The sequence below is a fragment of the Chionomys nivalis genome, chromosome 16, assembly GCF_950005125.1.
Source record: "Chionomys nivalis chromosome 16, mChiNiv1.1, whole genome shotgun sequence".
Taxonomy (NCBI): Eukaryota; Metazoa; Chordata; class Mammalia; order Rodentia; family Cricetidae; genus Chionomys; species Chionomys nivalis.
In genome coordinates, this window is record NC_080101.1 from 49,271,125 (window position 1) to 49,294,981 (window position 23,857).

At 37.9% G+C, this 23,857-nt stretch overlaps 1 protein-coding gene across 3 annotated transcripts in view; it reads left to right on the top strand.

The window, feature by feature from the left end:
* C16H8orf34 (chromosome 16 C8orf34 homolog) overlaps window positions 1-23,857 on the top strand; it is a 371,793-nt gene that overhangs the window by 344,871 nt on the left and 3,065 nt on the right. For all 3 annotated transcript variants that reach the window (XM_057790534.1, XM_057790535.1, XM_057790536.1), the window contains one exon: window positions 4,226-4,319. In XM_057790534.1, coding sequence (XP_057646517.1) covers window positions 4,226-4,319 — 94 coding nt within the window. The remainder of the gene's footprint in view (window positions 1-4,225; window positions 4,320-23,857) is intronic.

Consider the following 23,857-nt stretch of genomic DNA (forward strand, 5'->3'; position numbering starts at 1 on the left):
TTATGTACATCATACCTTAAAATTATTGCACTTATTTATTTCATTTGTGGGTGTTGGCATGTGTGTAGAAGTCAGACGACAACTTTCATTTCTTTCGTTCCATCATGTAAGTCCTAGGGATAAAACACAGATCGTCAGGCTTGCTAGCAAATGCCATATCCACTGAGCTAACTCACTCACTAGCCTTATGTACTCCGTGATTTATGGACCATTGTTTTAGAGGGAGTCCATGACTTCAGGATTCAAATGAAACCAAAGAAGCATGTCTGATATAAAAATCCAAAAAAACAAAAAAAGGAAACATCATCAGTACATTATTTGTATGTTTGTACTCAAGGAAAATAAATAATTAATTCAGAAGTAAAGTGTTGCTTTTAACAAAAGACACTTTTTCCCCTCTCTGAATATACTACACTTCTGTGGTCAGATTAACAGCATTTGGAGAATATAAAGTTCTTGCTCTGCCAGCAGATCGAAGAATCTGTTGATTCAGGACTAGTACCTGTTCTCCATGATATTCTTGTGCCTTGTTCCCACCACTCCTAGTCCCTGGGTATTTGCTTCCCTTATGGCATCCTTTAGAAAAAGGATGATAGGCATTCCTTTGACATGCAGCCCCAAGAGTGTGCTACACTGAGATGTAGCTTAATATCCTGCAGAAATATTTTGAATAACACATTAGCAAGGAGACACACATCAGTTCTTGGTTTTGAAAAAAATGTTCAGGATTTTAACTTCTTGACCCCATCACAAAGAATTATAGGCAGACTGATGGGCAAGCTTCAGACATGTGGCACTCTTGCCAACACTGGGACCTTCTATTTCTAGCTCCAGTACAGGGAGAGCTAAAGAGAATCTAACAGTAATACTTGCCCAGTGTTCATGATGCTATGTCAACAGTGTGAAGCTCTTCCCAAACTCTGCTGAGCCTTGTTCCATGTCCACTTTATATTACTTGCAACAAATGAAGATCAATCACATGTTCAAGGCATTAGCATAGGAAGCCAATTGATGATATTGCTTCATATCTTGAACCACGGTTGGGAAAATAACAAGACTGACTTATTAATCATATCCTTTCTTTTAAGAATGGATTTTAATATTTGGTACAAGAAACTAAACTACAAAAATACTTTTTTAAAAATTAATAAACATTGTTTTCCTTGGCTACTTTATACTTTTTATTTTAATTGAGGAGGTCCGGCCTTTTATTTCTCCTTAGTAAACTAAAAATCATCTTTCATTTGTATTGTCTTTAGACATGGGAGATTGCATATTCTGTTTTGGGAATTTTTAGAATGTGGCTTTTCCTCTTTCATAAGACATAGTGAAATTATTTCTGTATACACACACATGCACAGAATTTTAAACCAAATAAACCCAATATTTTCATATTTTCACAGCTTCTTTGAGCAGTTCTGCAATGCCCAATCTCATGGTTGACAAGGATTTAAAAATTAAATTAAATCCTAACAGTACACTTTGGTTTACATGTAAATTGCATATTTTAAGATTATTTAACTTTTTTTGTGCTAGATTCCCCTTCAATAACCCACCCAAGAGTCTTTCCTGCTCACCTTTCTGAAAGAGTTGGGACCTAGATGTGGCCAGCTTGTGAAGCCCCAGACATTATCTAAACCAATGCCTTCACCCACTCCATGCTCTCTGAAGAGGGGTGGTACAGTTGGATGCTGAAACGCCCACAGACTTGTATTTGGAATGTTTTATGTGGAACTGGTTATCCTTTTAAAAGCTGCGGTCATTAGGCTATGGGGCAGTTGTGTGGAAGCTGGACAGTGAAGGGGACTTTGAAGGCTAGCCCCATTGGAGGCTGCAGCTTGCTCTCTTTGCCTCCTGGCCTACCACCACATGAACCTCTGTTGTTGCTGGCTACGACTATCGTAGACCCAGTAGCTCTGCCGCTTCTCTACTACCGTGATTTCTCCTTAAGTTTCTTCGGTGAGGTATGTTTTTATAGCAACAGGAAGAGGAACTAACACAGGAGGGAAGACGAGGGCATTGAACCAGCCAGGATACAAGTTCTAATTTCTCACGCCCTGGGCAAACACATTTCATTGTGGAAATCACTCTCATTTGATAGGAATTTACATTTAAGTACAACTCACAGACTGTTTTGAAGTGTTGCTGGCACACACACACACACACACAAATCAGGCCATTATTTTTTAATGAAAATCATTCCCCAAAATTATGTTTCTTTTGTTTCAATTATGTTTAATTTTATTGTAGTTTTAGAGTCACAGAATTATTGCAAAGACCTAAGAGTACCTTGTTTCTCCTGCTCAGAGTCCAGCTACTACTATTAAGACCTCACATTATTATGGGATACAGTATGGGACATTTTTCACAATTACCCATTGCTGGCTCATTAGTAATGAAATCTACACATTGTTCAGATTTCCATGACATGGGGTTTGAAGTAGAATTTAGCACAAAAATAAATCTGCTTTGTTCCAAGATCTCATGAAGGAAGATACATTTCAAATCATGACTCACTGTCTTTTGCTTTATTGGTTAGAACCATAAATACACTAACAAGGTGCATTTATGAAAAGAAAATGTAGAGATAAAAATCCTATTTGTATTGTCTGTTATTGGAGGTATGTATAACCAGGTAACCAGCTGACTGCCTTGACTGCTTGCCTTCCCGTGGTCTTTGTCAGTTTACTCTACTGTGAACTTGGGCCTTTTTCTCTCCCTTTCTGTGCCACCTGCTAAATTAGAGTCACCCCACACAACTCAGAGTGGGAGCTATTTTCAAGTTTAAGAGCAGAGCGTGTACATGAATTATCCAAAGTCTTCCTATATCTGTATTTGTGATAGATTTTATTGATTTTTATATTTTAGTAGAAAATTTTTACTAAAATACTAAAATATGTAAAAAAAATTTTGGATTTAAAATTTTATTCCTGTGTTTTAGGGATGAATTTACCCTCCTTGACTCATTGCTTTAAAATGTTTTTCCTCTCTTTTTTTAACCTTTTCCTAGATAATTTCTTACTTGATGAGTCTCTATCTTGAGGCAGATACTCGTCATAGGTTCTGGAATGTCCAGTTCAAGAAGCCTCTGTGCCTTTAAGGAGTCATGTTATTATTACGAGGACAGGAAAATATGAATGGATTCTTACTATATAGTAATTGTTACAATGATCCATTAAAGCCATTTCAAAGGAAATTGAGGGGTAACTTGTCTTGAAGGGTCAGAGAAAACTCCCAGTTTGTATTGTGATTAAGCCCTGAAAGTGGGTTGTCATCTAGGAGAGAGTGATAAGGAAGCTCAGTATAAAATATCTTGTTAGATTAAAAGGAACTACACCATTGAAGAACTACCAAACAGTTATAGCTGGAGACAGAGGTGGGAAGGAGACTGTAGGAATCAGAAACCAGCTTGAAATAGATTTTCTCCATGAAGTAATGCTATAGCCACACACAAAAAAATTGTAAGCAAGGAAATGATAACATCATACAACTTCTTTCAAATCTCACCCAGAAAAGGCTGATGAAGCTATCTAGAAAGTGTAGAATGTTGGTCCTTGAAATTTCATATCACTGCATCAGAATGAGAATGATGGGTTATGTGTAGTCACTGCCAGAAGGGAAAGAGCAGAGTAAAGAAGTTTCTGAGAGATATTTCAACTGAAACACAGAATTGAAGCTGAGTGGGGTTGTATGTGTCTGTAGTCCTGGCTACTCAGGAAACTTACATAGTGGAATCCCTTCAACTAGGAGTTTGCAACCAAACAAGTAAGATGGTAGCAAGGGAGAGAAGGTAATGAGAAAATACTGAGAGTGTAATCAAGGGAAACAAGTATCAGGCATCCTAATCGCCATTCTTGCTAAAGAAATTAAAGTCTTTATGCTATTAAAGACTCTTCTTATCCAATTTTACCTTGTGCATTTTGTGATGATATTTCTAAGGATGATGGTCAAGATTTATTTAAAGCATTAATTTATAAGGGTCATCGATGTGGGGGTCTCCTCTGTAATTCCTATTCCCTAAATCTTACTAAAGAAGATTTAAAGTAAAATGACTTTAGAGTCAAGAGATTCATATGTATGACATGAAAAGGATTTAAGCTTAGAATATAGGAAGTAAGTCTTAGGGCTTTTGAACATGCAGATTGTGCTAACTGAGGTGTTCAACTGCATTGGTGTCTGTGGTAGCAGCCTAGACTTTAATCTGAAATCGTCTTTTCTCTGGCAGGATGAGTCTTTAAAGCAATTGCAGGTTGTGCATCAGCCATGGCTCTTGCCAAGCGACACAGAAAGTGAAGGCATTGAAGCAGAGCAGGACAAACGTGAGTAGATGCCATGTTCTGTGACAAATGACTTTTACCAACTCCACAATAGCATGAATTCAGTGTTGCTCTTGCTGTGGGTGAGAGGTTGATAAACTAACTTTTGAAACATGCATTGTTTTTCTCTTATGAATACTATAGGATAGTGTTAGTGACAACTTGGGAATATTTGAAATTTCAAGATACCATATGGTTGGGTAACTGTTATATGAGATGTTATACTTATCAGTTAAATTATGAATAAAATAGTCTTGGAATAAGTAGCTTGGAGTCTAAATGGAGCTTTCTAAATCTGAAGCAATTACTAGAAACCTGGAACATGCATAGAAAAAAAAAACCACGCATACACAAGTAAGCCCACTCCTCTCCCTGTCCTGTCCATTCATATTTAAATATACATGAGCACATATGATATTGCTTTGTTCAGTAATGAATCACTGAATTCCTTTGAAGCCTTTATAAAATTTATATTAAAAAAGAAACACAAACAACCATTGCATGTATTATACAGACATGCTACATGTATGATTTGAGTGAGTTTATCAAATCTAACAAAGGTGCCTGAATTTGGCAAAGCCAACAATCTTATAAAATGGCATTTGGTAATTGCCTCTGTGTGACTCTAGTAAATTAACTAAAACATGAATACAAGAAAAGGACCTGTAACTGTGTATTGTAAGCAATCCCATATTCAGACTTACCTCCTTTCTCCAAAACCTTATGATGAGTTTTTAGAATGGACTTACATACCCAAGCAATATAAAGGAGATAAAAATCCTCAGAACTTTCTTCAGCCTCAGATATTTAATACATACTGTATTTTTGTATGCAGTCTTTCAAAACTTCTGAATTTTCTCCTCTTCCAATAAGGTACAAACTAGTGGTTTTTTCATCCAATTTAGACACTTAGCAAGTCTCCACAAATACCAGAAGTATGAATCAATATGAGTCATTGAGTGAATGAACAATGGGGGTTTTGGTGTTTTTAAACTTGTATATTAAGGAAAATTGAGATTAAAAATTAACAATAATATTATTATATTACCTATAGTTATACTACAATTTTGATATTGGATACGTAGCCTTATTCATGAATTTTGCTGAGTTATCTATCAATCCTTCAAAGAAGATCATTTATAAACTCTTGAATTCAGACCTAGGACCAAAAATACTTGATCTCAACAATGCTGTACAAAGAGGTGACCCTTGACAATGGTAAATTGTTTGAAATAAAATCAGGGCTTAAAATAATTAGGTGGTAATAAGAGCCATCTGGAGAAGGAATGTTAGCAGGCATTGTAGCTGGTCTCAGAGCACAGACATGCAAATATTTGTCGAGTGGTTTCCAATAGCCAGGTGCTGGGACATGTGCAAGTTGGAGCCACTGAAACTCTGGCATCTTCTCGACTTGCTCTCCATGTGTGTGGTTTGTGGGACAGCTGGCAACACACAGCCTAGATCATCTATGTCTGTTTTCTCAGCAAAAAGAAATAGATGGAATAAATCTGTGTGAGCCAGGAAGCCTACATGGAGTTCATAGCTTTACTTACTGGAAATTTGTAAGTATAGAAGGGAACAAGCCTATCTTTCTAGCTGTAACGCCTGTTTCTTGACTCACCTTTTTATAAATGGTATCCTGGGAATGTTATGAAATTACTTAATTTCTCCTGAGACAAAACTATTATGGAAGAAAGTTTCCAGAAAAATCTCAGAATCTTTGCAGAAGTGCATGTTTCTACTCACATTGCTTTAAAAGAAGATTTAGCCCAAATGTTTTTTAATATGTACCTGTAAGAAAAGATACTTTTGAACAACTGAAGGCAATTTTCCTTTTCTAAGTTTTTATTCTAAACAAGCAAAGCTCTTGCTTAGGGAGATTTCCTCTTGACTCTTTTATTAACACATTCTAAACTACAGAATAAACAAACTCATGTCTAGGGTTCACATATAAGTTTAGATATCTCAGATTATAATTCAAAGCCTCTAAATAAATTAATTACAGATGTCTGACTCTTCAGGAGTTATTTATGATCCAAAATCAGCTCTGTAAATTGTGTATGACTCTGATTTCTGCATTTTAAATACATCCTGGGGTGATTTTTGCTTATCCTAAAAAAAAATGACAACTATTGCAAAGAAAAGTTCAAGGAAATAGAGGATACTGCTCTCAATATTGATTTCATATTGGTCCTCAGCTCTCTAGATCTTTTTTTTTTTCATGATCTAGAGGTCAAGTTTGTATGTAAAATATGAGGTAGGGGAAGACACAAGAGTAGAACTGGGAGGAGTGGGCACAGAGAAAAACGAGGAGCAGATCCTCTATACTGAAGTTTAATGTTTATAAAGTCAAAGTTAAAATGCCAGACAGCATTCTTTTCTATTTTAGATTTTTCACTAAGATTTTTAAAACTGAAGTTGCATAGCTATCTTAGTTCCCACTCCCTCTCCTCCTTCTGCCCCACCCTTCCTTCCCATCCTCCCATCCACTCCTCAGAAAGGAAAGGCTTCCCATGGAGAGTCAACAGGGAAACAGACAAGCATTCCTTAATTATATCTTGTATTTAAAAAAAATATTTGTGTGTGAGGACACTAAGTGGTCATGGTGTACAATAGTTCTTTGAGCAAGGTTCATATGGTGCAATGCCATAAATTTCATCTTTAGCATCATAAACTAACCAAAAGCTAAAAGTAAAAGAGGAAATGAACAAAATGCCCAACCACAAAGCAATAGATGTCTAAAATGAAGAAGTGCCAGTACAGGCATATAAATTACAGCTATGATGCCAGCACCCTAGAGGCTGCCAGAGAATGATCCTGAGCCTGTGACCAGTCTGGGGTACACAACCAGACCCTGGCTCAGAAAAAAGACAAGGGTCAGGATGGTATTTAAAGGGTAGTTATACTGTAATACATTGAGATGTCAGAGGCGGCTTAAGACTCTAGGAACTCTGAGTGGAAGAGAAATCTATTGAGAGAGGGCAGTGAATGCTGCCCATATCTCAGTGTTTTTGTGGCACCATCTGTTCTGTATGACCTAACATTATGGGTTATTCAAAGCCTTTGGTTCACTTGCAGTACTGTGAATAATCTTGATGATTATTTTTGGCTGATTGCTATGGGAGCTGATTTTTGGTGATGCACATGCCCCCGTTCAGAAGTAGCTGATTTTTGGTGATGTACATGCCCCCGCTCAGAAGTACTTCTGTTCACAGTATTCCTTTTTGCTTCATCCTAGTGTTTACTCTCAGAAGTAGGAACATGACATATTACCACGGTGTATCGAAATTGACAATATCTGCCCGAGTCTTAGCTTCAAAAGAAAGTATTACAAAGCAAAATAGATTCTTAATAAAAATATAGTAAAATACCTTTGTGGAACTTTACTTATTGCTATATTTGCAACTTTAAGTCATTGATGTGGTGACAGATTATCAAGAGGGACAAAGCGACTGTATACTTTTAAATGAACACACCAAGTACACAGATTATACTGGGTTAAATGGTGGAAATATTGCCCATTGCCATTCCAGCCGGAGGAAACGCTTCCAATATTCTTCTAAAATATATACATAATAAAGTCACTGCATAGTTCTACAGAAACTGGCTCTGCTTGATTCGATTAAGAATACCTTTTGAAGAATGCCCATTTATAATTTGTGGACTATGCTTCTATAGGAACAGATGCTCTGGTTTTTAAGAGATGTCCACCAAATCTAATCTCCTCAATCTTACCTTTTTCAACCAAATAATGGGAAATTTGGAGCCCCTAAATACTGTTTCCTCATTCATATCCCTTCATTACTCAAAGAGAAAAGACCAGATCCAAGATCGTCTGGCAAGTCCTGGTTCTGGAATACCCCTATTCTATTGATGTGAGATTCTTCTCTGTATGCTGTAAATATGTTTTATTACCATTGATTAATAAAGAAGCTGCTTTGGCCTATGTCAGGGCAGAACAGAGTTAAGTAGTAAAATTTAACCTGAATTCTGGGGAGAAAGAAGGCAAAGTCAAGGAGACGCCATGTAGCTGCTGAAGGATAAAGATGCTGGAAATTACCGGTAGGCCACAGCCTCGTAGTGATACACAGATTAATAGAAATGGATTAATGTATGATATAAGAGCTAGCTAGGAATGTGCCTAAGCTATTGGCTGAACAGTGTTGTAATTAACATAGTTTCTGTGTGATTATTCGGGTCTTGTCAGCCGGTAAATGGAGCTGTCTCCATTTACGTCCTATACTTCATTTATGACCTCCCTTCAAATCATTGCCAAGGGATGATTGTGACTCTTTAGACCATAAGTGTGTGGGGAGGAAAATAGAGTCACAGATTTGCTTATGTGTCTAGGCATTTCACACTGAAGGAAAACTCCTTAGCACTACCTAAGTTGCTTCTTTCTAGGTAGTCTCCCAATCTTTGGCTTTGAGTTGTGTGTATAAGATAAGGCTGTTAGAGTTCCACAGGTGATTACATTACCATTTCCAAGACAAAGCTCCCATGGGTGGCTCTAAAATATGAAAGGGTAGGAAAGGTGTTGTCTTAGGGCAATGAAACACCATGAGCAAAGTCAAGTAGGATGGAAAAGGGTTTGTTTGGCTTACAATTCAGTGTTGCTGTTCATCAATGAAGGAAGTCAGAAAAAGAACTCAAACAGGGCAAGATCCTGGAGGCAGGAGCTGATGCAGAGGCCATGAAGGAGTGCTGCTTACTGGCTTATTTCCCATGGCTTGTTCAGCCTGCTATCTTATAGAACTGAGTCAATGGCACAGGAATGGCACCACCCACCATGGACTGGGTCCTTCCCCATTGATCATTACATGAGAAAATGTTCTTACAGCTGCATCTCAAAGAGGCATTGCTTCAACTGAGGCTTCTTGCTCTGATGATTTTAGCTGTGTCAAGTTGCCACACAAAATCACCCAACATAGGTGTGTACAAGAGCAAGGGAAGGTCTGAGATCTCAGAAGAAAAATATCTCAATTTCAAATTAGGTAAGACAGGTTTCAGAGTTTCAAGACACTGGGAACTCTTGGAATTACCATAATATTGGGGCTGTGGCACCACAAATAAAGACTCTAAATTATATTATACATGCAACAGGACTTAAAACAGGTAAGACTTTGGTGCTTTGTAATAATTTAAGGGTCTTGTGAGTTATCTTCATACTTTAAACATTTGTAAATAAAAAGGCATACACACTGAAAAGAAGCTAAGAATCTCACAATAAAAGTAATTAAACAAAAAACACAGGTAACTATGATGATTAGGTCTCACAAGGCAAATAGCCAAAACTTTACAGCAAACAGTAGTAGGCTGTTTATGAATAATAAATAAATTTTGGCAATAATTTAATTTCACTTCTTTGCTTCAAATTTTCTATTCTCTTTAGAAAATAATAACGATAACTTGTATGTAAGACAATTATTTAAAACCACAATTTCAAAGCCACCTGGGTAACAAATGTAGTAAGACCCAAGACTCTACTTAAAACTTAAATACACACCAAAACCAACAAAAACTCTAAAACAAAACAACATAGGCTGCATTTTGCTTAGGGTTTCTTTCTTTTGTAACTTTTTATTAATTCTTTGTGAATTTCACAGCGTACTCTCCAATCCCACTCATCTACCTGTTCCTCCAACAGGTACGCCGAGATGGCCACCTCCTGTAATCTTTTTCAAGTTTTGGATTTAGGGTAATCTTCAGAGTACTGCAGAATTTTTGTATGTCCTGTTTCATTTAAATAGGCATCTACAAAAATCTCAAGATTATGCAGATGTCACACTGTGTTAGTTTGCAGTCGTTAGTTATGTTTTTACATGTCTCACAGGAGAAAGTTTTACCAGGACACTTTTATCTAATGGACATTCAGCCATTTGTCCCAGGTGTTCAATCTGCTAAGGATCCATGGAGGAAAGACTGAGTCTACAATATGTGTGAAAATACAACCATTCTTTTTCACTCATCATCAGATGCAAATGTACCTCAGACTCTACTGCCTTTGTTGCAACCTGTGTGCATTTTCATTCAAGATAAATCTGAATATTTAAAAAATAATAAAGCTTTATCTACATAGGCTGCAGTATCTGAAGCCCATCAGACCATAAATCCTCTATGTTCGGCATACTAGACAGGTAACTATAGCAACCATTTCAAGATTGATCTTTAATCAGCAGAAAAATAAGCTAATGTCGTTACAGCTAATTATCTGTTGAAAGCAAGTGATTCCAATGTCAAATTGCAAGTCTCTGCCATAAAAGCTAATGTTGTTGTTATGAAAATTTCTCCCTTTGCAGAGGACAGATGCCTGTGAGTCACTCACATAGTTTTCGAATGTGGAAATCCTCCCCAGGTCTGTGGTGAGGCACTCATATTATGAAATGTTAAACTGATTCCTAAGACCCTAGAAAAAAATTAAAGGTAACTTTTCATAGTATTCAGAACTTAATTTCAGTCTTACGTATAGCAGATCAATGTGTCACATTGTTCAGTAATATATAACTTTGCAAATTTTAAACTACATGCTTTTCTTATTCAGACCTCTAGGTCATAGACGGCAGTTGTTAGATTCATCAGAAAGGATGTATTTATACCAGGAGACTCAAATGTTATTTTGAAAATTCTTTGGGCTAGAGTCTTTTATGGAGTTGAATTTCCTAAACTAAAAATAGGAGGTACATAGTCCAATGTTTTGTTTTTGTTTTTCATAAGAAATCAAAGTTATAAATGAATAACACATGTTTTTAATCCTTTTACCAAACACTTTTAGTTTGTCTTGGAATATTCTTATCTTTGTGCTAGGTGTGGCCTGAAACTACAAAATGGTGACACCAAAGTAAAAATTAAATGTAGTTCATTCCCCAGCACTGATGAGCGTGCTTTTGGGATGGGCCTTCATGTCAGATGGAGCACATCTTCACAGATGTGAGCGCTGGATTGCCTGCTTGGAAGAAGAACCCATCCCTGGAGCTGTGGATTTTACCCTTGCATTTTCTGTTACTGAAAAGCCTTGGGCATATTCACAGCAGCTGAACTATTTCAGAATACTCTCTGGCTCCTTTGGCTGTGCTAACTGGCTACATGTTCACAAATCATACAATCTTAGACATGTTTTTCTCAAATTAGAATGTTAGTTAAGATCTTCCAGCATAAATCCCATGAGCCTGACAGCCCAGATTCCTAAACTGGAACAGTCGCTTCTCTGGATCTTCATAGTGGGCATGTGTATGCTGAGGGTCACCCATGTGCTAAGCCTTATGACCTGGAGGTGCAGAGGGAGGTTATGTAATTTACTGTCTCTACCCTTCATCACTGTGCAAACACACAGATACATATCTGCAGCCTTTGTTTCACCACCACTTCTTAGGAGACAAACAGAAAAGATGCCATAAACCACACTTATTGATAATGATCTCTCGTGACCTGAACCTGGAAGGTTTCAGTATTGCATTGTGTAGTCTGATGAAGAGATTTTTTTACAAACAAACTTTTCAAGATTTATATTTTTATTACATTTGAAATAAATTTAGCTTTTTAATATAACTGATTTCATTGAATGATTTTTTTCAGTTTTTTTTTTATTTTTTATTGAAAAAAATTTCTGCCTCCTCTCAGCCTCCCATTTCCCTCCCCCTCCTTCCATTCCTCTCCCCCTCCCCCCACTCCTTTCCCCCTCCCTCTTCAGTCCGAAGAGCAGTCAGGGTTCCCTGCACTGTGGAAAGTCCAAGGTCCTCCCCCCTCCATCTAGGTCTAGGAAGGTGAGCATCCAAACTGTCTAGGCTCCCACAAAGCCAGAACATGAAGTAGGATCAAAACCCAGTGCCATTGTCCTTGGCTTCTCATCAGCCCTCATTGTCTGCCGTGTTCAGAGAGTCTGGTTTTATCCCATGCTTTTTCAGTTCCAGTCCAGCTGGCCTTGGTGAGCTCCCAATAGATCAGTCCCTCTGTCTCAGTGGGTGGGTGCACCCCTCGCGGTCCTGACTTCCTTGCTCATGTTCTCCCTCCTTCTGCTCCTCATTGGGACCTTGGGAGCTCATTCCGGTGCTCCAACGTGGGATGTACTCACTCATAGTTGGTTTCTAGCCATAAGTAAAGGACATTGAGTCTATAATTTGTGATCCTAAAGAAGCTAAATAAGAAGGTGAACCCAAAGAAAAACATATAGTTATCCTCCTGGATATGGGAAGTAGACAAGATTGCTGGGCAAAAAATTGGGATCTTGGGGGTGGGGTGGGATAGGGGTAAGGGGAGATGGGGAGAGAAAAGTGAGAAGGGGAGGATGGGGGGAACTTGGGGAATTGGGATGGTAGGGATAAAGTAAGGATGGATATGGGAGCAGGGAAGCATATATCTTAATTAAGGGAGCTATCTTAGGGTTGGCAAGAGACTTGAACCTAGAGGGGCTCCCAGGTGTCCAGGGGGATGTCCCCAGTTAGTTCCTTGGACAGCTGAGGATAGGGAGCCTGAAATGGCCCTATCCTATAGCCATACTGATGAATATCTTGCATATCACCATAGAACCTTCATCTGGTGATGGATGAAGATTTTTCAGTTTTAACCTGGTAATGCATCACTGGTTCCAAATTATCATTTATATGTAATAGGATTTGTCTTGCTATCAATCTGTGTATAATTTTTATATCTAGTTGATTATCTCATTACTTATTATCAAAATGTCCACTCCTCCCCTTAAGTCAATGAGATATGTTTATTAAAGTGCTAATCCAGTGTTCCTGCTACCCACCCTGGGTGATGATTCCCTCATTTGACCACTTGGCACAAAATTTGCACTGTAACTAGGAAAAAATAAACTATCAGAGAACAAACAGTCTTGTTATAATACGCAGAAAATGAAGAAATGCTTCGTATATGACAATAATAGTCTCATATTCAGCTGACAGACTGTAATTCATCAATAAGTATGGTTAATGGCTATTTATGGCATCCTTTTTAGTACTGAAGTATACATTTTTTTTTATTTTTCTGCATCTGTATTACATTTCAAAATTCAGAAAAACAGCTCTAATATGTTCTTGACTTTCTAAATAGCTTAAAAATGCTTTTGCCCTTTGCTTTTAAACACAGTTGACTTGTTCAAATGTATTATGATTTTTAAAAATTTTATGTGTATATGGACATGTATGTGTTTATCTGTGTGCACGACATGTGAATTTAGGTACCGACAGAGGACAACAAAGGGCATCAGACACAGGCAGCTGGGAGCCACCTGATTGGGGTGCTGGGTACCAAACTCATGCTCCTTGCAAGAGTAATACCCACTCTTAGCTGAACTGAGCTGTTTATCTAGCCCCTGGTAAGTCACTTCTATGTGGAATTTTGTTCAGCATTTCATGAGAAGTTCAGCATCACTGAGAGCATTGGTACCAACTTCAGAGCATCTGCAGTGGTGCTGAGTCCAGTTTTCTACACAACGGAAGTCTGACTGAAGTCTGCTGCATCCCACATCAATTGTCCTTAGCTGTGTTGTCATTTAAAGTCAGTTGTTGAGATTTCACAAGAATCAAATTCTCCCCTCACCAACTTTTATAATTGTTTCATAATATACGTTGTAGCCACATATTGGGGTGACTGACATCTGTCAGGGTCCAACCTCGACAGGTTCATATATTCCAGGATAAAGGCATGTGAATTAGAAATGTTAAGCAAGAGGAACCGAGATATGAAAGAAACACAGAGACCTAGGATAGTACCGGGAGGGCAATTCAATGAATACTGAGTCCACCCGTGTTTATTTTCTATATGCTTGTATACCCCAATCCAAAAAAAAAGGGTAAGAAGGCAAAAGACTGCTTTAGCATGACAAAAAGGACAAACAGAACAATTGTTTTCTTTAATACCCGAGACATCGAGTCACTATTTCCTGAGTTAAGCATTCTGATGATTTGGGCAGCACATGCAGTGATAATACCTTAGACCAAGTATCCCGTTGACAGCCACTCTCTGGGTAAAAAGTCCAGTCTTAAAACTGAAGTAGCAGGAATAAGCTTGAATTCTCTGACCTTTGGTCAAGGTGGAATGGATCTACCTCTATGGGCCATCTTAATGTCCAAAACAACAAGTAACCACACGGTAGGTCAGGATATCTTGTTTGTAGGCACTCCTTAAGTCAGGCTTCTTATCAATAACTTTGAAAGAGCTGGAGTAAGTTTAGCATCTCAGTCAAGGTGGAGTTGACCCACTTTTATGGGCCCCCACACATATATTTACCTTTACTCCCAAAAGAAAAGGAAATATCCTTGTAGACTGATATCACATAGCACTTGTTACTAACTTTTCCCAGAATCTTGGCTAGCAATATAATACCTAAGAACTATAAGCTATGCTTTTATGAATCAAATTGGATGTATAAAATTAGAAATCTTTTTGAAGTACCATAATACATCTATAAGTCAATATATTAAAATTAAGTAGCCCCTCTGTTATTTTAACATAAGTTCAACGAAAACAATGAGATTGAACTGGGGCGAGTCGTCTAAACAAACTTGATCAGGGTCTTTCAGGTGAAAGACAAACCAAATTGACATAAGTATCAAGGACCCAGTGGAGGGAATGTCTTGCTTTCCTTCTTTCATGCCTGAGACCCATTGTCAGCAAATGTGCGTGTCAGTAGAAAAATGAAGAACTCCATTGATATAGCAACCATGAATCTGAGCTTTCTTGTTGAAAGTCTGAAGCTTTCAATTACAAAATGTACATCGTGAAAGAAAATAGAACACTTTTGGCTGCAGAAGCTGGCCTCGCTGATTTTCAGCTCTTCTTCATTGCAGACCTGTGGGTTTAAAGTGGAGTGTTCCCTTGATATCTAAGTCTATTTTCATATTGTGTCCATTTTGTGTGGCTGCCTTAAATCATTTGAAATATGTTGAGAGTACATGGGTGATCCGGGAAGTGACTAGTTGGAGGTAAATGTTTAGAAGCAGCACATTCCTGAACCACAATGAGGATGACCTATTTTGACACCGAGTATAGTTTTCTTTGTGTCCACTGTGTGGTGTTGGCTGCTTTTGATGGGCTGATATTCCATGTCATTGCTGACTATTTGGACAAGGTGTACTGTATTCATCGTAACGAGATATGTGTTCAAACCTCCTATGCCAGACCTGGATTTGTTCTCTTTTATTTAGGGTAATTATTGACTTGCTTTCTAAATTTCAATGTTATTCAGGCAACACAAATTTAGAAAGTACACTTTTCTGGTGAATCAGAATTTTCAAGAAAATGAAACTACTCGTCCTTTGCAATAAGTGCACATTAACTTTCCATATCATTTGATACTGTTATGTCAACAATATTTTGGTTGGTGTTGATATAACTTTTAAGGAATTTTGCATTCATGTATAAGAGATAAGTCTATAATTTTTTTTAAAAGGAAAACATTGTTGAAATTAGTGTGGCTGTTACTAAAAACCTTGATATAGCTCTACCACATGCTCTAGGTCTATCAGTTCAAAGCACACTCCCAAAGGACTCTTGATACTACAGAGATACTTGTTCATTGTGTTCATTACTATTCACGCACCATAGGTAGAAAATGAAAACAGCCTAGCTGTCCATCAACTGATGAAAGGATAATGAAAAATGTGATGCATTTTCAGAATGTAATATTATTCAGCTGGAAAGAAAAATGAAATTATGAAGTTTCCAGGTAGAACTGGAAACAATCATTCTCAGTGAGATAACCCAGATCCACAAAAACAAATGCCACATGTTCTCTCTCATATATTGACGTTGGCTTTGGATCTTTAGACAACTGTTTAAATTGGAAAGTACCCATAGAATTCAGGGAACTAATAAGGGCCCGTGCATGCAGATTTCACAGAATAGGAGATACAAAAATGCATTTAGAAAAGTATAAAAGGGGAAAGGGGAGTATTGGGGTAAAATGGGGGTGGTGGTAAATGGGGTGGAAAGTAGGAGGGCAGCATAGACGAGGAAGTATGTGTAAAGAAAATAATGCTAAAGACCTTTGAAAAAATTGACATAGGAACATTATTATAGAAGCTTCCTAAAATATATACATATATAAAAGGAGTTGAAATGGAATTACACTATAGCAGGGGGCAGTGCCCATCACAGATACCACAGACACCACAGACTATCAAATACAATACCCAGTACTAGATTTGAGCTTTGTCTTTTTTACTTGTTGGCTATTGGGGTCCCATAGAACATCATAATCATTACACATTAAGAGATACTCTTCTTGGTTATTTTTTAGAGCAGTAATTCTTAAACTTCTTAATGTTGTGACCCTTTAATACAGTTATTCATGTTGCTGTGACCTTCCAACCATAAAATTATTTTTGTTGCTACTTCATAACTATAATTTGCTACTGTTTTGAATCATAATGTAAATATTTTTATAGATAGAGGTTTTTCTTTTCTTTCTTCCTTCCTTCTTCTTCTTTTTTTTTTTTTTTTTTTGGTTTTTCAAAACAGGTTTTCTCTCTAGCACTGGGGCCATTCCTGGAACTAGCTCTTGTAGATCAGGTTGGTCTCTAATTCACAGATTCACCTACCTCTGCCTACTGAGCACTAGGATTAAAGGCATGCACCACCACTGCCCTGCTTATATAGAGGTTTTGCCAAGGTGTCATGATCCATAGATTGAGAACCACTGCTCCAGAGATTCATGGTCAAGCCCTAATGCTGAAGATATTACATACATGAATCATAGTCATTAAGAAATCAAAGTTATTCCATATTTGTTCATTTTCATAGTTCTGGGAGGTACTGTGCACACGGCCAGCGAAGAAGAGTTTTACTCATACAATGATGGCTCCCTGGCAAGATATAGTAATAGTGCAATAGTGACACAAATGTTATAAGGATAACCAACAATTTTCTGATTGGATTTAAGGACTACTCCACAATATAATTAATGCCCTGTATCATTCATCAACTGGGCCCAAACCCCATGATTGACTAGGTCAAAAGCCCTAGAAGAATACCTATGACTGTTCTGCTAAAGGGACATAGCAATAAATGTCCCCTAATAATCATATCTTTATGTTTGTTGATAAGTCTATGCCTTAACTCTTATCAGAGAAACTTCTCTTTACAGTAGATGGTGATTAATGCAGAGGCCTACAACTGGTCAACATGAAGAGAATAGGAGCAGTAGAATGCGCAGCTCCAAGTGGGACCTACATTTCATTGCTTCTCTCCCAACACTCAGGAATCACCACAGAAGAGGGAGCTGGAAAAACCTTTATTTTCTATCTTTTTTTATTATTCTTTTATTTAGAATAATAAATAATTCCTTAATTATTTATTAATAATTCCTTAGATTGATGGACATGTACTCTTATGGTTGTTCTTGAGATTGTTAAATGTATTGTTTACTTTGGGAATCAATATGCAGTTTCTCAGGAAACTAGGAATCAATCTACCTCAAGACACAGATCTGCCACTCTTGGGCATATACCAAAAGGATGCTCAATCATACCACAAGGACACTTGTTCAAATATGCTCATAGTATCATTCTTTGTAATAGCTAGAACTTGCATGATCCTCAACTGGAGAATGGATAAAGAAAATGTAGCACATTTACACAATGGAGTGTTATTCATCTGTTAAAAAATAACATCAGGAATTTTGAAGACAAATGGATGGAACTAGGAAAAAAAATCATCCTGAATGAGGTAACCCAGACCCAGAAAGACAAACATAGTATGTATTAACTTCTAAGTAAATAACCATGCTACAATCCACAGACACAGAGATGTTAGGTAACAAGAAGAATCCAAAAGTGGATGCATGGATTTTCCTAGGAAGGGGAGATAGAAGAGATCTCCAGAGTAGAATGGGGGGACAGTGACGATGGGGATTTGAGGGATGAGTCTCTGGAGCAGATAGAGGGGAGAGTACTAAAGAAATGTCTTGATATGAGTGATATCTTGGGATCAAGTAGAAATCTGGTACAAGAGGAAGTTCCAGGAATCTATAAGGATAACCCCAGCTAAGACTCCTAGCAATCGTGGGTAGGTAGCTTGAACTGGCCATCTCCTGTAATCAGATTGGTAGCTACCCCAATAGTCATCAGAGAGCCTTCATTCAGTAACTGATGAAAACGGATGTAAATATCCACAGTTGAATACTGAGAAGAACTTGGAGGGTCCTGTTGAAGAGAGGGAGGAAAGATTATAGCCAGGGGGAATCAAGGTCATTACAAGGAAACCCACAGACATAATCTGGACTCATAGGAGCTCATGGAGTCTAGACCAACAGCTAGGGAGACTGCATGGGATGGACCTAGATCCTCTACATATGTTACAGTTGTATAGCTTGGTTACTTGTGGGATTCCTCGCTGTGGAATGGAGACCTCTCCTTAATGCTTTGAATGGCCCTTGGGGACGTACTGGACCTATTCCTCATACTGGCTTGCCTTTTCCAACCTTATCACAAGGACAGAACTTAGTCCTAACTCAATTTGATATGCCTTGTTTTGTTGACACCATGGGAAGCCTGCATCTTTTTGAACAGAAACAGAGAAGTTTGGAGGGGAAAGGCAGAGGGGAGGTAGAGAAAGGGCATAGAAGGAGAAAATACAGTCAGAATGTAAACTAAATCACCAAATTTTATTTATAAAACGCTGAAAATAAAACTTCCATATAACCCACCCGATACCATTCTAGACATATTGCACACCCGTGGTCATAGTTACTCTCTTCAACACAGTTAGGAAATGGAACAAGCCTAGATGTCCATCTGATGGAAATAATGGAAATGTGATACAAATACACAATGGCATCTTACACAATCCTAAGTAAAGATGATCTTTGTAAGAAATAGATGAATTGAAAAATATACTGATTAAAATATCTCCAGCCTAGAAAGACAAATGATCTGTGTTCTTGCTCATCTGTAGATCTGCTCAACTGTAAATCCTTTGTGTTTAAATTGTAGTGACCTCAGAGGTAGAATGCAAGGTTTAAGCCTAGAACCCCATAGATGAAACATAATAAATCTTTGTTTTTGAAAGAGTTGGCAAGCATTCTGATAGAGGCTTAATTTAATAGTAAATTAGAAAAGCTGTCACATAGCCTAGCATAAAATAGACACACAGAGTATATTTGAAGAATATATTTAACATTACAGCATGTCATTTCACCTTAAAATCTTTGACATTTTAAGGCTTTCAAAAAAAATCACATACACCTTTTAAAAGGAGGAGATGAGAGAAAATGACAGTTATTAAACTTTAGTTGTTATATGCCATATTAAAATCTCTTTTAATCATTCTGGAAACTTAATGTGTATAGTGGTTTGAATGAACAGACATCCACTGGCTTATATGTTTATTTAGTCCCCATTTGGAGGAACAGGAGGTGTGGCCTTGTTGAAGGAGGTGTGTACTTGGGGTTGGTTTTGAGATTTTTTTTTTTTTTTTTTTTTTTTTTTTGGTTTTTCGAGACAGGGTTTCTCTGTGGTTTTGGAGCCTGTCCTGGAACTAGCTCTTGTAGACCAGGCTGGTCTCGAACTCACAGAGATCCGCCTGCCTCTGCCTTCCGAGTGCTGGGATTAAAGGCATGCGCCACCACCGTCTGGCTGGTTTTGAGATTTCTTTTTTTTTTTTTTTTTTTTTACTTATTTATTTATTTTTATTCTTTTTTAATTAAAATTTCCACCTGCTCCCCATTTCCCATTTCCCTCCCCTCCTCCCAAATATTGCCCTCCCCCCACTTCCCTCCCCCTATCCCCACTCCTCTTCTCCTCCCCCCACTCCATTCCCCCTCCCTCTCGTTACTGAAGAGCAGTCCAAATTCCCTGCCCTGCGGGAAGACCAAGGTCCTTCTATCTACGTCCAGAAAGGTGAGCGTCCAAACAGGCTAAGCTCCCACAAAGCCAGTTCATGTATTAGGATCGAAACCTAGTGCCATTGTCCTTGGCTTCTCATCAGTCTTCATTGACCGCCATGCTCAGAGAGTCCGCAATCAACCCATGCTTATTCAGTCCCAGACCAGCTGGCCTTGGTGGGCTCCCAATAAAGTCCACAATATCCCATGAACTTTCCCTCCTCACCCCATCCTCCCACTCCTCCCCCCACCCTGTTACCTCTTACTCCGCAATCAGCAGCAAGCTCTCAGCTAGTGTTCCAGTGCCTGCCTGCTGCCATGCTCCCACCAGAAGGCTTCCAGACTCTACCAACCTCTGGAACCTAGACCCCCAGATTAAATGTTTCTATTTAAAAGTTGACTTGGTCTTGGTGTTTTGTCACAAGAACAAAAAGTAATTAAGACAATATGTATTATTACTCTGGTTTTGTAGATAAAATTTTTAAAAGTATTTTCTTCACAAGAACACATAATGAATAATTAGTATTTTAGGCTGATCTAAGGTCTTGTGCTCTACTGGAGAATTTCTCTACCTCCATGCCAGCTGTACCTTTTTCATCATTATAACAAAAAAACCTGACAAGAATCAATGTTAAAAAGGAGGGCTTTATTTCTGTTCATAGTTTGGGAGGGGACAGTTTGTTATGTAAGGGAAGGCACTATGGAATTTACTGTGACAAGCATAAAACTGGGACTCCTCATGTTACCATAGTCCAGGAAGCAGAGACAACACAGGAAGTGGACTGAGAACATAGCACCTCAAGGGCCATGTCTAATGATGTACTTCCTCCCATTGGACTCTGCCTCCCTAAGATTCTACAGTCTCTGAAAGCAATGTCACCCATCAGCTAGGGTATAAAATGTTCAACCATAAAGGACATTTTACATTCAAATCATAGCACAAGATAAAAACTATAGGGTGAAAGAAATATGCATATACACAGCATAAAGAGAGTAATAATTTCCACTATGTATTGGGTAGCATGTGGAAAGCCAAGAAAATAAGGGAAACCAACAGTGAAAGGAGACACTAATACATTTGGGCAAGAAATCTGGTTTTAATAGAAATTTCAACTTGATTTCATTATATTTACATTGTGTTCCAAATTATTATCTATGAGCAAAGTCATCCAGAAAATCAAGGGAGGCATATATGATAAACATAAAAATTAGATATTTGACAGAATAAAATAAATATTGCTTAGTAATTACATCAGGCATGTCTTCAGTCTCTTAGCAAGCTATTAAAAGTAGAACAACTGTTCAAAACATGCTGCCAAATTCCTTCAAAATGACTTGTGAAATGTTGACTAAATATCTCAGAACTGTATATCATCTTTAGTATAATTAAACATTGTTCAGACTGAAGACGTGGGTTTTTTTGCGTTCAGAGATGTAAATTAAAGGTGATGTTCTCTTTTATACTAGAACACAGAAAATCATCCATTGTTAGCAATTAAAAAGATCTTTTTAAGTTTTGCCATTTATAGATAACTCATTCATTGCTTTTATCTATTTAAAAAGCCCACTAGGAAAAACTTAGTCTTTATACTCCTATTTTACAATACAAGTATTCATTAAATATTTACTTTATAGATACCTGTGCATTGACAATTAACATGTCTATTAAGTAAATTTAATGGGAAATTGGATGGTTACTTCTCAGAACCTTTAATATTTCCAGTTCTAGTGAGCACTCACATCATGATTCTATCTAAACCCTACCATGTGGAATATTTCTAAAAATATGTCACATTCTCCAGCATTGCCCATTATCAACTTCTGAAATGACTCCCATTTCAAGCCAAATGTCTTTGATACCTCCAAATCAAATGAGTATGAAAATGATTAGGTTTCGATCCTAATACATGAACTGGCTTTGTGGGTGCTTAGCCTGTTTAGACGCTCACTTTCCTGGACATAGATAGAAGACCTTCGTCCTCCCGCAGGGCAGAGAATTTGGACTGCTCTTCAGTATCAAGAGGGAGGGGGAATGGTGTGGGGGGAGGAGAAGAGGAGTGGGGATAGGGGGAGGGGACTGGGGGGAGGGGGCAATATTTGGGAGGAGGGGAGGGAAATGGGAAACGGGAAGCAGGTGGAAATTTTAATTAAAAAAAAATAAAAAAAAAGATAGAGAAAAAAATGCTAAATACCCATTTCTGAGTGATACTCCAGAGATGTTCTGTGTATTGTCCTCCTTTGCGAATGATGAGAGATGTTAACTTTCTTATGATCACACCTGTGATGAGAACCCTAGTCTGGTGAAGACACAACCCATGCTTGAGAAGTTCACTAATGAATTATGTGAAATAACAGAATGCCAATGTCTTCTGCACTCTAGTTGAAGCAGCACTTACCAATAGATGTGTAATAAAATTACTTTTATTTTGTTTGTAAATACATCTGGTGAATGGGGGGGCACACATATGTGTGCATATGTGTGCATAGATAGGTCTGTGTATGGAAACCCAAGGTCAGTATCTTTTTCTCAGTCACTCTCCACCTTATTTATTGAGGCAGGGCCTCTTCCTCCAATCCAGAGTTCATGTGCTCAGCTAAGTTAAAAAGACAGCTTGCCCCTAGCCCCAGGAACCTCCTGTCCTTATGTCACGTACACTGGGATAGGACTGTAGCTGGGCCGTTATGTCCATGTGACGTTTACATGGGTGCTGAGGACTCAAACTCTGGCCCTCATGATACCACAGCAAATGTTTTACTCATTGACCTATTGCCATAACCTGTAATATCATTCTTTACAATGAATGCCCAATGAAAAAAGTACTTTTGAATAGTTTTGATGAATGTCAAATTATTCCCTTTTACTGTGGCACTTCTAAAAATTTTAATACACAGCTGGGCATTTTGATCCTTCAAAAAGCAGATATAGTATAATGTCCATGTTGTCCATAATTCTTAGAGCACTGAACAAAATGGTTGATAGATCATCTATATTAAATCTAGACAAGATGACTAGGGTTTTTTGTATTTTTTTATATTTTCTTTCTCTTTAAGACATGTGTATTTTTCTTCTTTGGTTTCCTTTTATGACCTGCTTTTCCTTAATTTTCCCTCCCCACACATACATTTTTTAAATAAAATTATCATGTCCAATCATCCCAGCCAGCAGGTACTGCTTTGTTCTTCCTTCAGATCCACTCAGTCTCTCTCCCCTTCTGCCTTCTGACTTCATTCAGTGATATTCCACTGAGCATGCAATATTGTGTACTTTTGGTTATAAGTGTGGTGTATGTGTCTGTTTATACTATCACATGTAAATCTCCAGCTTCGGGACAATGACTTTTTCTACAGTTTGTTCCATAATAATATGGCACACATAGTTATTCAGTGGACCATCTGTCTAACTACAACTAAGCCTCAGGATTGTGACTGCAGTATAGATTAGGGGTCGTGAACATAACTTAGGGAGGCATTTTTCTCTATTCTTTATTTAAGAATGAATGAAACTTTAAAATTGAAAGGAATGAAATTATGGAATGATAAGCTACTCACTACCAAGTGGCTAACAAGCACCTATCATTCTTCACGTACTGCAGGTGGAAGTTTGATATCTATTGTGATTAATTTTGCCTCAAGAAACAGGCTAAGCCAACAGAAAACAGCATTTCTGGTCTAGATCCAGTGCATTACCTCTTTGCTCTCAATTGTGCAGGTTCTGCTG